General features: G+C 42.9%; 1 protein-coding gene across 1 annotated transcript; it reads right to left on the bottom strand.

The window, feature by feature from the left end:
* Positions 1 to 442: 442 nt before the first annotated feature.
* On the bottom strand, positions 443 to 14,439 carry lmbr1l (limb development membrane protein 1-like). The gene is made up of 17 exons (XM_079181096.1): positions 14,347 to 14,439; positions 7,942 to 8,026; positions 6,461 to 6,494; positions 5,916 to 6,055; positions 5,335 to 5,438; positions 5,119 to 5,242; positions 4,952 to 5,020; positions 4,783 to 4,847; positions 4,625 to 4,697; positions 4,431 to 4,520; positions 4,226 to 4,302; positions 4,059 to 4,136; positions 3,898 to 3,971; positions 3,557 to 3,647; positions 3,376 to 3,442; positions 2,814 to 2,975; positions 443 to 2,204 (listed from the first exon to the last, which is right to left on the bottom strand). The coding sequence occupies exons 1-17, from the start codon at positions 14,407 to 14,409 to the stop codon at positions 2,119 to 2,121; spliced, it is 1,482 nt and encodes a 493-aa protein (XP_079037222.1). The 5' UTR covers positions 14,410 to 14,439; the 3' UTR covers positions 443 to 2,118.
* Positions 14,440 to 14,737: the final 298 nt, after the last annotated feature.

The following is a 14,737-nucleotide window of genomic DNA, read 5'->3' as shown; positions in this document are numbered from 1 at the left end:
CCGACTTTAGAAGAATTAGAAAAGGAAATGAACAATGGGCAAGGAAAAGGAATGGAAGAAAGGAGGTAGGTGGAGGCGGGGGCGTGAAAGAGTGAATGTGAGTGGACGTCGCTTCTCCTCCTGATTTGCAAGGTTTTTATCTGGCAGTTGCATCAGAGTGGGGAAAGCGTGGGCTACGGCTGTAGTGGCGTCGCGGCGGGACAATGCTGACAGACAGGCCAAAATATGTCTTTCTTCTGCTGCTGATTAAAGAAGTGCAACAAAAGGGTGTGGGGGGGGGGGGGGGGGGGGGGGCATAGGGACAGACGCCCTCACCAGTCACATCCACCCATCAGATCAGTTAAAAAAGTAGTTACAGTTCATCAACTGTAACAAACACATAATGGCATCAAAGAGTTTACCGTAAGTCACCTTGAGGTCTATCCAAAAGGACACAAAGAAGTTAAAAACAAGATGATTTTATTGCTTTCTGCTCATAAAACTGTGATGGCTGGAAAATCTGTTCAGAAAATCTCAAACATCAGAACATTTCAAAAGTAAAAACAGAAACATTATTTTTAATCTTTGAGAACAACTCAAGATTTTTTGTCTCATCTGTATCACATTCAACATTTTAACAACTGTTAAAAATCCTAAAGAGTCAACATGTGAAGTATAGATCCCAAAATGCCCATAAATACAGTATATCATAAACTCTGTGTTCCCAAAAACCAACAGACAATTCCCACAAAAAGTGAAATGAGTAAACCTCAGAGTGCATTATATATATATATTTATATATAAATATAATGCATATAATACCTAAGGGGAGAGAGAGATGCTGGTGTTGGGTTTGAGAGACACTGTCCCCTGCTGGTCAAACCAACAGCTAATAACCTGCTGATACAGCAGCAAAGGCAAACGGTGACACAGGGTCACCAACACATTGTAAATGATGAGATATAGCTGATAAACATCACAGAATTTATGAAAATACAAAAACTGACACCGGGAAGATTGCACGGCGTGATGGTCACATTCGCTTCTTGAAACTATTCTAAGCTTCAAAGATGATTTGAGATGAGAAAAATACTTCACAGAAGATTAAAAGAAACCATGCAGAAGATCTAGAAATTACTTTTGGTAATGTTAAAAAGTGTGCGTTTACTTATAAAATATTGCACTTTCCCCGCATATATTCTTAATAATTCACAGTTTGATTGGTCAAAGGCAAATGTTCCTCTTAGTGAGCGTCACATGGCATTCAAAAGTTTGCACACGTGTAAAGCTTTCTTTTTAGTGTTTTTTCGTAAATTAATAGTAATCCTCAGACTGTCTACAAAAGTAAAGACCCTGCTTAATGGTAAATCACCAAAGAAAACATTCATTCTACTATTTAACTGGATTTGTAAAAGATTATTACCTCACTCGCATATTCCCTGTGTAACCTGCAGATCCATAGATAGACATGGTACTCTGTGTCCCATTTGCTCCCAATAACAATTCCCTCTCATTGACTTACATAACACTGGTGCAGACTGGACCACCAAACACATGGAAGTAAGATTCCCAATCTTAAAATAGTGGAACAACCAAAGAGGGTAAAGCGTGTGGAAGCCACAGAAAGAGAGTGCACTCAATCGACCTGGAGCAGGAAGAGGAAATTACGTCACAGCTGCAATGTAATATTTCAAAATAACTCTGCTGACTTTCACATGCGTCAACTGAACAACGGCTATCGACTAGATCCTCTTTTCCTGAGGCATCGGGTTTTGTGGGAGGATTTCTCTCTTATTGTCCACTATGGCAGGACTGCCAATACGGCTTATATCCCTTTTCCCCTTGTTCCAGTTGTATCCATCACTCAGCTAACCGCTTGCATACTTGTCCCTGCCGTCAAATAACTGCACAAAAATTGGACCCTGATATATTGGTCATTAAAGCTTCAAGCAGAGCTCCCACTGGACACGGTGCTGAGAGAGATTCGTCAACTTCTCTGGTCTCTTCACACGGGGCGACGTGAACCAAGTACCAACTGGCAAAGTGTCTGCATTGCAAATGTCTTTAATCCAATAGGTGCACATTTGAAGTGGCTCAGTTTCTAAAAAGGTTAGGAGAGGCAGTGGCGAGGAGGAAAAGTCACTGGATTTTTGACAGTCCACTGGCCAGGAGGAGTCTGAAGGGGACGGTGGAGCGGGACACCGTTAAAGGCAGTCTGTGGAGACCTGCATACAAAGAAAAGCAAAAAGGACAATGCCGTCACACACAATCACAAGGCGGAGCACTTAACTTGCAAAGCTAAGAAAAATAGTGATCTAGGTGAAATGAAAGTCTATTAATCACAGAACAAAAGTGAGTTGGGAGGCAATGGGAAAGTGCAGGAGAGCTGCCATGGTGCAGAGATGCTATCTGTACTGTGAGGAAGGGGACTGTGTCCATGCTCTGAGCGCTTGTTTGTGTTGGGTGGAGAGTGTGTGTGTGTGTGTGTGTGTGTGTGTGTGTGTGTGTGTGTGTGTGTGTGTGTGTGTGTGTGTGTGTGTGTGTGTGTGTGTGTGTGTGTGTGTGTGTGTGTGTGTGTGTGTGTGTGTGTGTGTGTGACGAGGGGTCTAGGGCGGTGTGCCTGAAGGTCCCCAAGGGGAGCCGACTCTCCTCTTGTCCCTTTACACTTTCCTGAAAGAATTGTGTCCTTTCTATCTGAGGAAGAGAGACCAACCCAGAGGGAAATGGGGCCAAAGGTGGGAAAACTACCGGCTACACAAGTGCAATGAATTTCAGTACAACACAATCCCAAATACACATTGCTTCATAAAAAAACGAAATGAAAGTGGACTGACCAAAGGCACGGATGAGCTCTCTCTGTACAGCCCAGGTGACCGTCTTGATCAGGGAGGCGGAGGTGAGACCAGCAAACAGCATGTTGTACAGGAAGACGATGTAGAAGTTCCCCAGCCAGTTATACCGACCAAAGTCTCCCAGTAGATCGAAGCGCGTGATCCCTAACACAACGCAAAAGAAACCAAAGAAAAGGTTTTACTCGTGAAGTAACTGCTCAAGCCAGACCTCACCTGCAGCTACAGTATTAATGGGATACATATGCCCTCTTGTGGGCATTACTAAAACTACAAGCCACTCTCGTCACAACACACTGCTGTGTCCCAAATATACATACTAAATGTGCACTTTAATGCATGTGCTATAAACCATGTGTCAACGTATAGTCCTCTCTTATACATTATATGCAGTTACTAAACAAATCTATGCAACTTCAAAAAGAAAGAGCAGTTTGAATTTGTCATTCCACTGTGAACACAACACATACTCAAAATCTGGTAAGAATTGGGAGTTGGCTGCAGTCTTTGATAAACATTGCATTTGTCATTCATGCTATGTTCTTACCAAGTGTGCGCGAAAACACCGGCAGTGCTGAGCTCAGAATAAGCAGTGAAACGCAGTTTGCAATTATCTAAAAAAAAGAAAAGAAACATTTTAAACATACTATGCAGAGTTAACACAGAACATCACTAGTTTCTGGTTATACACATCGCTGTGAGTTAAGACTTATGCAGAGGTTGTATACCTGTGTGAGGTTGGTGTCCTGCGCACGGGGCAGGAGGCCAGTAAAGAAAGGAGAACTATAGAAACCCACCACTGAGGACACCATCAGATAGCTGAAATAAATGTTAAGGGCAACACTAGAACACTAATACACACACAGAGACAGACAGCAAATACAATCCAGAAAGTAAATTATCTATGATTTTTTTAGATGTATGGATGTAACAGCATGAGTCAACATAAAACACTTATCTAGGTCAGTCTGTGAGTGGCTGAGTCAGAGCCCAATGGACAAGACGAGTGAACTCTGTGTGCACACACACACACACACACACACACACGTGAATGGCATTGAAAGGATACAGGATGAGGACTACTTGAACTGCTGCGCCCAGTGAGCCAAACATGGAGAAGGAGGCCATCCCAAGGTGAGGGTCCTAAAACAAAAACAACAATCAACAGTGTACACAGATGACTGGCTGTGGCACACCAAGCATGAAATGTGCACCATTTCAAATCCTCACCTCCATTCCTCTGGGCATAGCCGTCTCATCCAGGAGCAACTCCAACACATTGAAACAGACCATCAGGACACACATCACCTGCAGAGACAGGAACAGTAATTATGCTGCAATTAAAACCACCGTCTGTGTTAGTGAATGAGAGAATAAATCAGTACATAAGCATGTACCGTCAGTGCGAGGAGCACCAGCATGGCCAGTGGATAGCCCAGGTTTCGCTGCCATGGGGACGCCTTCCTCCGCATTTCTATGAGGAAAGCAAGAAGAATATGAAAAGAAAAGGAATATTAAATGAGTGTACGGCAACAAATGACTATTCAATGTGACCACTGTGGGAGAAAGCCAGCAGAGAGCAGCCCGTTTAGTCAACCGTACCCAGGGCAATGCGCTTGCTCTGGACTGTTAGGTACTCTTTCTTCATCGCCTCCACGTTCAGCTTGACCCAGCACGACGTCGTACCGCCACCTTCAATCAGACAACAACACATGACGGAAACGAAAAGTCAGCTTTAAATGTAATTATCAGAAAATGGGGAAAAAAAAGGACTGGGTTGGTGGTGAGACACTCACTGTTCAGTTTCCTGGAGAGCGAGTCTTCCTCAAATGCGGTGCAGCTCAACGTGTCTTCTACATCTTCCAGCAGCTGAGGGGGATAAGAGACATCAGTCAATGCCGCTCACAGGCACAAGACAACTGTGGGAAGTGTCGTCACTGGGTCTGTGACTCACCCGCGGTTTGACCAAAAGACTGCCGGTTACACTGAACATCCGGGACAATCCAAAGGGAGTGCACACTGTGGAGGGAAACACACAGATGGTGACAGGCAAGTGTCATATGCTATAGAGTATAATCTAGTATATAGTCAAGCTCAGGTAATTGTGAATGAGGTATACTTACGCAAAAGCAGCAACACTCCAAACAGCGAGATGCCCGAGTACAGATAAGGAAGGTAATACTCCCACAGGTCTTAAATTCAGAGAAGAGTATAAGCAAACATATTTTTTTTAAAAATTGTGAAACCAATTGTTGCAGAGGGATCTTCAGGTACAATGCATGGGACTCACCATAGAGGCTCTTCCTTGCTACGTTGTCGTGGAGGAGGGCCGATGCAACCCAAACAATGCCCAGCACAAGCAGAGCGAGCAGCAACAGCAGCACTACCGCTTCATACACTCGTGCCATCACGCCCTACAGAAAGAAAACAGACACACACTGTGATAGGCTGGCAATTTATACATGTTGACTAAATGGCATTTTTGGCGGAGGGACAAAACTGGTACCTTTCTGGATCCCGCAAATCCCTCCGACTCGGTAAAGAAGTAGGCAAAGGGCATGAGGAAGACCAGGGACAAATTGGAAAAAAGAAAAACTAGGTTCCACAATCCTGACAAGAGAGGAAGAGAGATGTTCAGAATGTTAGTGTTCAGTGCAAACGTTCACTGGGGATAAACTAGCAGCTACACATTTCAGCAGTACCACTGTGAGGTGTAGTCCTACCAGGCAGTGTAGCATGACCACCCAGCAGAGGAAAATCAGAATGATTCTCACATGAAACAACAATACAGGCCTGGTTTACTTTTGGGATTCATAACCTTTTACTCTACATCTCAGTTGCTCAATTGAAAATATATATTGTTGTTGGTTTGGAGTTGGAGGGCTTCAGGTGGAACATGCACTGCACACAGCAAGGTCACAGCCACTCTGTCCACAGCAATTATCTGCTTGCACACAGGCCTGTAGTGTATTGATCTGGAGGTTATTACCAGTGACCCAGTTTCAGACAGTAACACATTCTGCTGTCTGACACGTCACGGTTATCCACGGTTTGGTGTTGTCAACTTATAAAAACATTGAGATGTACCGTGGATAAGAGAGCCATTGAGCCACTGCATGTAGTAGCTCTGTGGGAAGGTGAGCAGCACTTCATTGGACAGAATGGAGATGGGGAGAAGGAGCACGGCACACACTGCGACCGACAGGGTGAACGTACACAGCCACAGCCTGGGAGAGGGAAATAAACAAGCCATCAGTGAAGTCACACAGCGTCATCCTCACAGCATAGCCGAGGTGTAGAGACTAGTGTGGCTCAGGTAATGCAGTGCCAGCGTGTAGGGACAAAGGGCGACGTGACACCGAAGTGCCCTCATCCACACACACACACACACACACACACACACACACACACACACACACACACACACACACACACACACACACACACACACACACACACACACACACACACACACACACACACACACACACACACACACACACACACACACGCCACTGTACATGTCACGCTGTCAAAGGTATCCGCTCAATCATTCACGAAGACACTAATCATAGTGAGCGAGGGAGAACAGATTACACTGAATCTGTTAATTATTAGAGGTTTTCACTTACGAAATTTTGTTGACGGTGGCATCTTCAATATCATCTGAAAGAGCAGATAAATAAGGAGGATTTAATCTATGACAAAAGGGATTCAGACAGACATCGATATTTCAACAAGGACAGGTTGCCACAGACGTAGCCAACTAATTTGCTATAACTTTGTCACTGACAAAGGCTTAAATGCATCCGAGTGCAATCAAAATAAAACAAGTCTGAGTTGGTAAAAGCTGTCTGGGCAGTGTGTGTGTGTGCTGTATATACAGAGATATATAGGAGAAAGGGTGTAACAGTCCATATGAGGATGGCAAATAAAGTCTCACTGGCCTCAGTGTTGGGAGTGAGCATGAGCATGATTCTGTTCAAGCAAGACCAGCCTGCTAGTAAAATCTGAATTACATATGTAGGAAACGGCAAAGAGCAAAGTATTTAGGAGTATGAAAGGGATCCATCTGTACATATATACACATATTTCTAAAAACCTGTAATGTAGCATGCAACATGCTTTACATGTCTAAGACCATTCTGTGTGAATGGCTGTACTTTGTTTCGTAATGTGCACCACAGCACATGAAACAGTATTTCTTTTGTATGCAAATGTTCTCTAATAATGAAGTAAAGCCGGAAGGAGCAAAAACCAGTTCTTGGCTCCCTTAAGTCAGTTGAGAGGTATTGCACAATCTGCATTTAGCTGCAGGGCACAACTGTTCTGCTGTTGTAGAGGCACAGACAACGTTGACAACGGTGGTTAATACAAACCAAAGAGAGCTGGCCATTTCCCAGGTTTCAGCCCAGCCACAGCGGAGCAGAGAGGCCTGGCTACATCTGCTTTCAATAGTGGCAACTTATTTGATATATTATGGAACTGGCAACCCAGTCTTCCTGCAGAACTTTAAACATCTTCTTAGTTTTAATGATAGGCAACATATTTTAGATTCAAGTACATGACATTTGTTGCATTTAGGCAAATGCTTGTCAGCTACAAAGTAGTTAACTATCAACATGAACAGAGCGATGACAGATTAAGCCAGTTTCATGATGTCGTTTGTTGTACAGCATAAGACTGTTAAAAGAAAATCTCTTTTGAGATGCGTTATTCCTTTTACTGCCAGTAAATCCCGCTGAGAGTCCTTTAAGAACATGTTGAGTGAGGTCTGTGAACTAGGAGATAGTCATTGTGTTGTTTGTCTGAGCTTCGTCTAGCTTTAAGATGAATCTTCAAATAAGGCTAAAATGAGACCCTGTTTCCTCCTCCAGCCAGAGACTATTTCCTTAAAACAAATATGTGGGGTTTAATTAACACCGGTGCTTAGTGTGGCCTATGTACTATGTGGAGAACACTCCAAAAGACCAATATAATCAATACACTGGTCAACACCATCAGTTCCCCTCCCAGCAGTTCTCCATAAGGACTGAAGGAAGTCTTCCTCACAGAGCAGTCTTTGTGTGATGCACCTGTTCAAACCCAGGGCGAGAGTGATTATACAACTCACCTGTGACAAACTCGGCATTCTTCTTGAAGTGCGTAAGGATGAGGTAGGACACCATGTAGAGGCATGTGAACAGGAGCACACAGATCTGCAGAGGAGACAGAAAGTGAGGTTATTTATTTGACTTGTTTACGCAGCTAAATCCCATAAATCCCATAAAGGAAGAGCAGCCTTGTAAACAAGCCGTCATGTTCAGTCCAATCCCACTGATGAGCAACACGTTTGTTTAGGTTGGCTCATATCTCCGACTTAGTATATTCTGATATGTCTTAAAAGCGTGGGGTGGATACATAGCAAAGATACCAAAAGCATCCGGAAGAGATAGAGAAGGCACAGGGAGAGGAGAGGAGATGGCAAGCATGCAACAGACTTGTTCCTCATAGAATGTTCTGTTTTCTTTTGTGCAGATAAAATGCAAGAAATAATAAAAACAAAATACAAAACAGCCCAAAACATTCACCATTCTGCCAAGGTCAAGAGAGACAGATGGAGTCTGAAGATTAGCACTCTATTCCAACGAAGAGTGAAATGAATGAGAGTGATAATACCAGCGGAGGGATTAATACCAGCGACAGATAGCCATACTGCTGATAACAATCACTGTCTGACATTACACTTAATCTACCACCAAATTTAGGCTAAACCTATATTCACGAGGCAATCTGTTGTCTGGCAAAGCTCAACAGTTCACCCCAAAGACTGAAGTAAATCGCTTGTATGACCAACACAGAAAACATGAGCGAACCGTTCATTTAAAACACACAATACGAAGATTTATCTCCGCATCTTCAAGATTACCTCTAGTTCTACACTTCATGCAACACAGTGGACAGACTGTAAAACACCCAGTCATCGTTCAGACACACACCTAAATAAATACTCAAAACATTTCTCAACTGTGAACCGGTCAGGACAAAAAAAACAAATGCCGTTGTCACAGCAAACAAATTGACGCCAAACACACCTGAGCACTATGCCAAACTTGAATGAGTGTCCAATGAAAGCTGAGCGACAGCGTCCGCATTCACTCATCTCTGCCGCTGAATATTGATATGAACCACAACGTTCCTGGGCAAGGTGGAAATTAATGATCGCCTAATTTACATTCTCAACATTTTTAACTTCTACGTCAGCTAGTCTGACTCAGCTGCTACGATGCTACGTTAGCGTCAGTTATTAAAGTACAGCTGAGGCTCCTGTCATGCCATGTTACACCATTCAACATTGGAGATGCAGTTGCACTAAAGTGTTGGACTGACAGATCAATGAAAGGATGTTGCCAGATCACAAAACATTTCCACATGGCGGCACAGGGAGCACAGTAAGGTCAGCAGGATGTACAAGTTACAACATCAGCAAACAAAGAGCGCAAGAATCTCTGGGGAATGACAGAAATGTGACATCGCTACAATAAAACCAGTTCCTTAAATAAATGTTCCTTGGAAGAACAAAGAGCCTCGAAATTACTCAGATTTCCATTAAATTAACGTTGCAATAGTATAGTCCAATAAAAAGTCCCAGTAAAAGGGCCACGTCAAAACTATTCATCGGGAGACAAAGTGCATTTTCTATTATTCTAAATCCATAACAAAAGAATATTTTAAATGAGTCAATGGAACATATGGTGGGGTACAATAACAAACGGAGGCGGGGTACGGGCATAGGCCCCTCCTCCTGTGTGGCTCCAGGAAGTGCAAGACGTTGACCCACTTTACAATGTAAACAAAACCTTTCTGCATATGACTAGAAAACAATTCCATTCCAAACATTAAACTTTCATCTGTAGAGAACCGCAGTGTTCTACTGTGTACGTGGGAGTGAAACATACTAGCTGCATCACACAAACAACAATGGACTGTACATAACTAATCAGCTCAGTCTGCAAAATTGTTCAATGATGCGATGGTTAATCCAACAAAAGGAAAAGCAGGCAACAAAGGATGGGGTTTTTGGGGGTAAGAAATAGGCGGAGGGGTAGAATAACACCCTGAACACCGTGCTGATCGGCAACGTAGACAGCTGGCAACACGTAGCAGGCCGCCGAGAAGAGAGTTTGAAGGAATTTAGCTTCCAGAGGAACATCTTTGTGCTCAACACAAAGCCCCGGGGCTCAGAGCATTTTAAGATTCACAGAGTAACCTAAACATCTTTGTGCAGAGTCAAGCGAAAAACAAAGAGGCTCAACTGTTTCTGTAAATATTCAAAAAAAAAAAAAAGGAACAGGAGGTTGGCATTGGCACAGAACATCCTCGCAAAATGTCAAGTGGACTCCCGAGTGTGTTGTTTCAGGGGCACCCAGCCGCTTGTCCAGCTAAACACTTTCAAGCAAAGCATGACGGCATTTGTTTAACCCTCCTGTTATGTTGCGGGTCAAATTGACCCGTTTCAAAGTTTGAAAATCTAGAAAAAATATTTTAAAGAACTTTTTCTGTATGAAACTTCTTCTGCTTGCCTTAATTAGGGTAATCAACGTGAAAAAAATTAAATAAAAAATATCATGTATGTGCAACCCCCCCCCCTGCAGGTTTATATAACAGAGATGATGTTCGGGTCAATTTGACCCGGCAGTGAAAGTGGAGGCTATAAGGGGTCAGAAGGGTCAAGTTTAGACCATTTCTTTCTTTGAAAATGTGAGACAAAGTATCTCTTACTCCTCCCAACATGTTTCACCCCATTTCACACACACACACACACACACACACACACACACACACACACACACACACACACACACACACACACACACACACACACACACACACACACACACACACACACACACACACACACACACACACACACACACACACACACACACACGGTCTCACTACCGCACCTGTGCGAGAAAGATACTATTTTGGCGAGATTTTTTTTTTTTCTCGCGGGAAAACTCCGCCCACACTTAGCAGGAGAGGGGAGAAACATATGAAAGGGTTGCTTGGGAGTCCTACCAACATTACACTCTGCAGATACATGCAACACAGTAGCTTACTGGAGGACAACATGAGCAACAGAAACAAAAGGATGACAGCCCTGGAGGCTCTGGAGCACATCCTTGATCCCAACAGTGAAATAGAGGAGGATGTGTCTGAACATGAAGACCATCTTGAGGTCAATTCAGATTACAATGTTACTGATTATGAACCATCAGATGAGGAAACTGATATATCTGTTCCTCCAAGCGAGACATTTGTGTCAAAAAATTGTGAAATACAGTAGTCATCCTCACCCAACACACGTATACCGAAAATATTATAAAGACAGTGGCAACATGTATCAGCACAAAGCACACCGTGACGACATGTCACTCGTGTGCTGTGTAGACACACACACACACACACACACACACACACACCTCGTTCATTGTGTTCATATCTTGTTAATTTTTGTAAATGTCTGTTCCTTAACACTATAAGTAAACATGAGTACAGTTTAATTTCAATACAAATCCTCATGACTCATTTGGCTTGATTTTGAGTGAGCGGGTCAATATGACCCTGAACAGCAGAGGTGTCTCATCTCCATTTATCTACATCACCCCATGAAAAAAATAATGTTTCAAAGTGTAAAAATAATTTAGAGAAAAATACATGTTATGATAGACTAATGCAATTTACATCTAGGTTTTTCCAATGTACCTAAAAAATTGTTTTAACATGTATTTTTCATTAAAACGAGTGAGTTACCCTCATTGAACTATGATCTATGGAGGGGGGAATAACTTCATTCCACTAAATACTGATTGAATTGTTAGTAAGGGTGTTGGTGATGAGGTACAAACTATATTTATTAGGATTTTTTGGTTTCTGACAACTTTTGGATGATTAAACATGCACCGGGTCATATTGACCCGCGAACATCATGGCTGTACCTAAGAAACGAACATAACAGAAGGGTTAAGCAAGGGGGATAGATTAGGAGAGACCTATTCAAGATTCATTTTACACAGCCAGAAATAACTTAAAATGTTGCACGGGAAAGAAGAAGGTGGGCAGCTGCAGCATGTTGCGTCAGGTGTTTTGATCAGTTTACTGGAATGTGTCATGCAACATTTGATAGTTTAGGGTTTCAGAGAAGCAACAACTGAAATTCCAGTTCGGTAATATAGTCCGTGAGAATAGACAATATTAAATCAACAGTGACGTTGTGCAACAACAACACCATTATACAGCCTCCTAAAGAGCTAAACTAAAGTAAGTAAGATGGAGATTTGATCCAACGCTCACACAAAATTACAGATCATCAATCTCTGGTTTCTACGTAATACACAGCTGGAGTGGACAATACATTTTCTAATTACTCACTGTGTCTTTTAAAGATGATATGCTACTTTTCTCATGCTGATCTTTATATCTTATGCGTTCTGATGCTGGGTGTTGCTCGTTTCTACTTATCTTATCTCTACTTTTCCTGCCAGTCAAAGCACAACATTGCTCCAACAACATATCCCACAGAGCACTATGATTACATAACCGTGTCCGTCTTCTCAGCACTGACAGATCACTGCAGGGGCTCCTCTGGCCTTTGCAATGTACGTCCTGCGACTCTGCAGCAGGATCCACAACGGTGTTATATATATATATATAGGCCACAAGATTATAAGAATTAATCCATTACACACATTATTTTAATATCCAAATGGTTTCTCTAGTCCGATTGGTTTCTGGAAGCTTAGACACAACAAGAGAAGAGTGTGTGCAGAATGTAGGTTTTAGATTAGTAATCACTGATACCGTCTTTTATTATTATACAAATGGAACAGCGACATTTTAAAACACATATTTTGCTGACATGTTTTTTGGGGTATCTAGGAACATTTCCCAGGACCGTATAAGATGATTAATTATAGACTCAAATATTTGGACAATCTGTTTTATTAACCTTGAAGTTGAATCATGTTCTACTTTTTGGTGTGACCTGCACACATTACATTTGAATGAAACAACCCTCCATGTCCCCCTTCTTCGGATGCTTTGCTATATGTGAAATACTCCCACTGTATACTACCGCCACAGATTCCTTTTAAAACGAGCTGACCGATAATAAGCTCGCCCCACAGCCATTGATAACAAGAGATGCAGGGGCGGCTGACCGGCCTGACAGGGAGCACTGAGCAGAGATGGTAAGCTGGAGGCCAGCCAGTGGCTTAAGAAGGCCACATCGACTAATAGCATTAGGTCTTTAGGTGAAAGGGACAATGACAAAACAAGGGCATAACAATACATACGGCCACTTCATTGTTGCTCATGTAAAGAAAATAGGTCTGCTATAGGAGCACTATTTGACATGGGTCCATCTACACTAGAGGATGTGATCAGCAGACTGATCTAAGTCACTATACTAACTTTAATTTGGAAATAGCCTTGAATATCACTTAACTCTTAATTTGACTCTTGCTTTGGATGTTTTTACACTTGAAAGCGATTTCACAACCGAAACGTTGACTTGCCACAGCATGAAAAGCACAGGTGTAACTAATGACTAACGATGGCTCACTTCCATTAACTGCCCAATACAACATCAGAGCCCTGACACTGGGACGCCTAAATATAATGCGGTCATTATCGATGTAATTAGTTACACCTGTGGGTTTTGCTGCTACGACATCATTTATTCTACCCTAGTATTTGCTGTTGTAAAGACTCAATCTCCCTGCGGATCATTCATTTTTACATCTGTAAATGTACACCCGTTTCACTCTGCTCATCCTCTTCTACAGTACGAGTACAAACTGAGCTTTTTCTTATCTAGTTGCAGTTGAGCAAAACCGGGACAAATTGATAAAGTCAACCGCTGAAAAGTTGTTTGACGTTGTCCCCCTTACGCAACACTGTATCAGCAATATTGCCAATATCAGGAAATAAACTGATTGTACTTTTTTTCTGGGGTCAAAGGCCAGTATCCATGTGCCTTGCTGTAACTGCATTGATCTTTCTGGCAAGTCTGACTGAAGTTCAACTGAGTCATGCCACTGGCAAACAAATTACAGTAAGGTCAAACTGTAACAACGTGGAGACGGGTGACCCGAGCCATGGCAAACAGATAGAGGTTTTGAGAAGAGGACCAGGTCGTTAAAACCTCAAAAGGAAGACCTCCTGGATGCTAAGTATGCTTCTTGATGTCAGGCTACCTCACGATCAGCTGCATCCGTGCAACAAACATCGCATGTAACGTTGAAAAAGTTCATTGTTGCATATTCTTTGCCCAATTGCTGAAATGTGAGACTTTTAACAACTTAAATTGGAAAGTTGAGCAACAGTTAACGTTACGCGACACAAATAACCAAACGACGTGGCTCTCTTGTGGCTGCTCGTATTGTCCGAGGCATCTCCTCACATGCATACTAAATCCATATAATATAATAATATGCATACTAACACACGGTCACATTAGCACATCGTTACTTACTATGGTCTCCCGTACGCGGTTGTGGAAAAGTTGCTCTCGAACCGACACGTCGTCCGTTTCCATTCTCCGAAACCATAACAGTAACCTCCGGCTTGAAATAGCTGGAGGTAGCGGGGGGGGGGGGGGGGGGGGGGTTAAAGAGTTAAAACACGGCGCATCTTGTTAGTAATGCCATGGAGGATGTGTGGCCAGCTGCATGTAAACCGCTGAGCTAGCCTGCTGCTAGCTGTAGACTCCGCTCTGTGATTAAAGACCAACAAGGAGGGGTCGTTCAGGGAGGGGGGGGCGGGGCCTAACAGAAGGGAGGAACCCTCGAGAGCTTTGCAGGTAGCTGTCAGTCACCACGAGTAATCTGCGAATTAATACGTCAGCGTCATCATCACATTGTTCA

The sequence above is a fragment of the Pholis gunnellus genome (assembly GCF_910591455.1).
Source record: "Pholis gunnellus genome assembly, chromosome: 2".
NCBI lineage: Eukaryota > Metazoa > Chordata > Actinopteri > Perciformes > Pholidae > Pholis > Pholis gunnellus.
The sequence above is the reverse complement of the archived record's forward strand: the minus strand, read 5'-3'. Positions and strand labels throughout refer to the sequence as shown.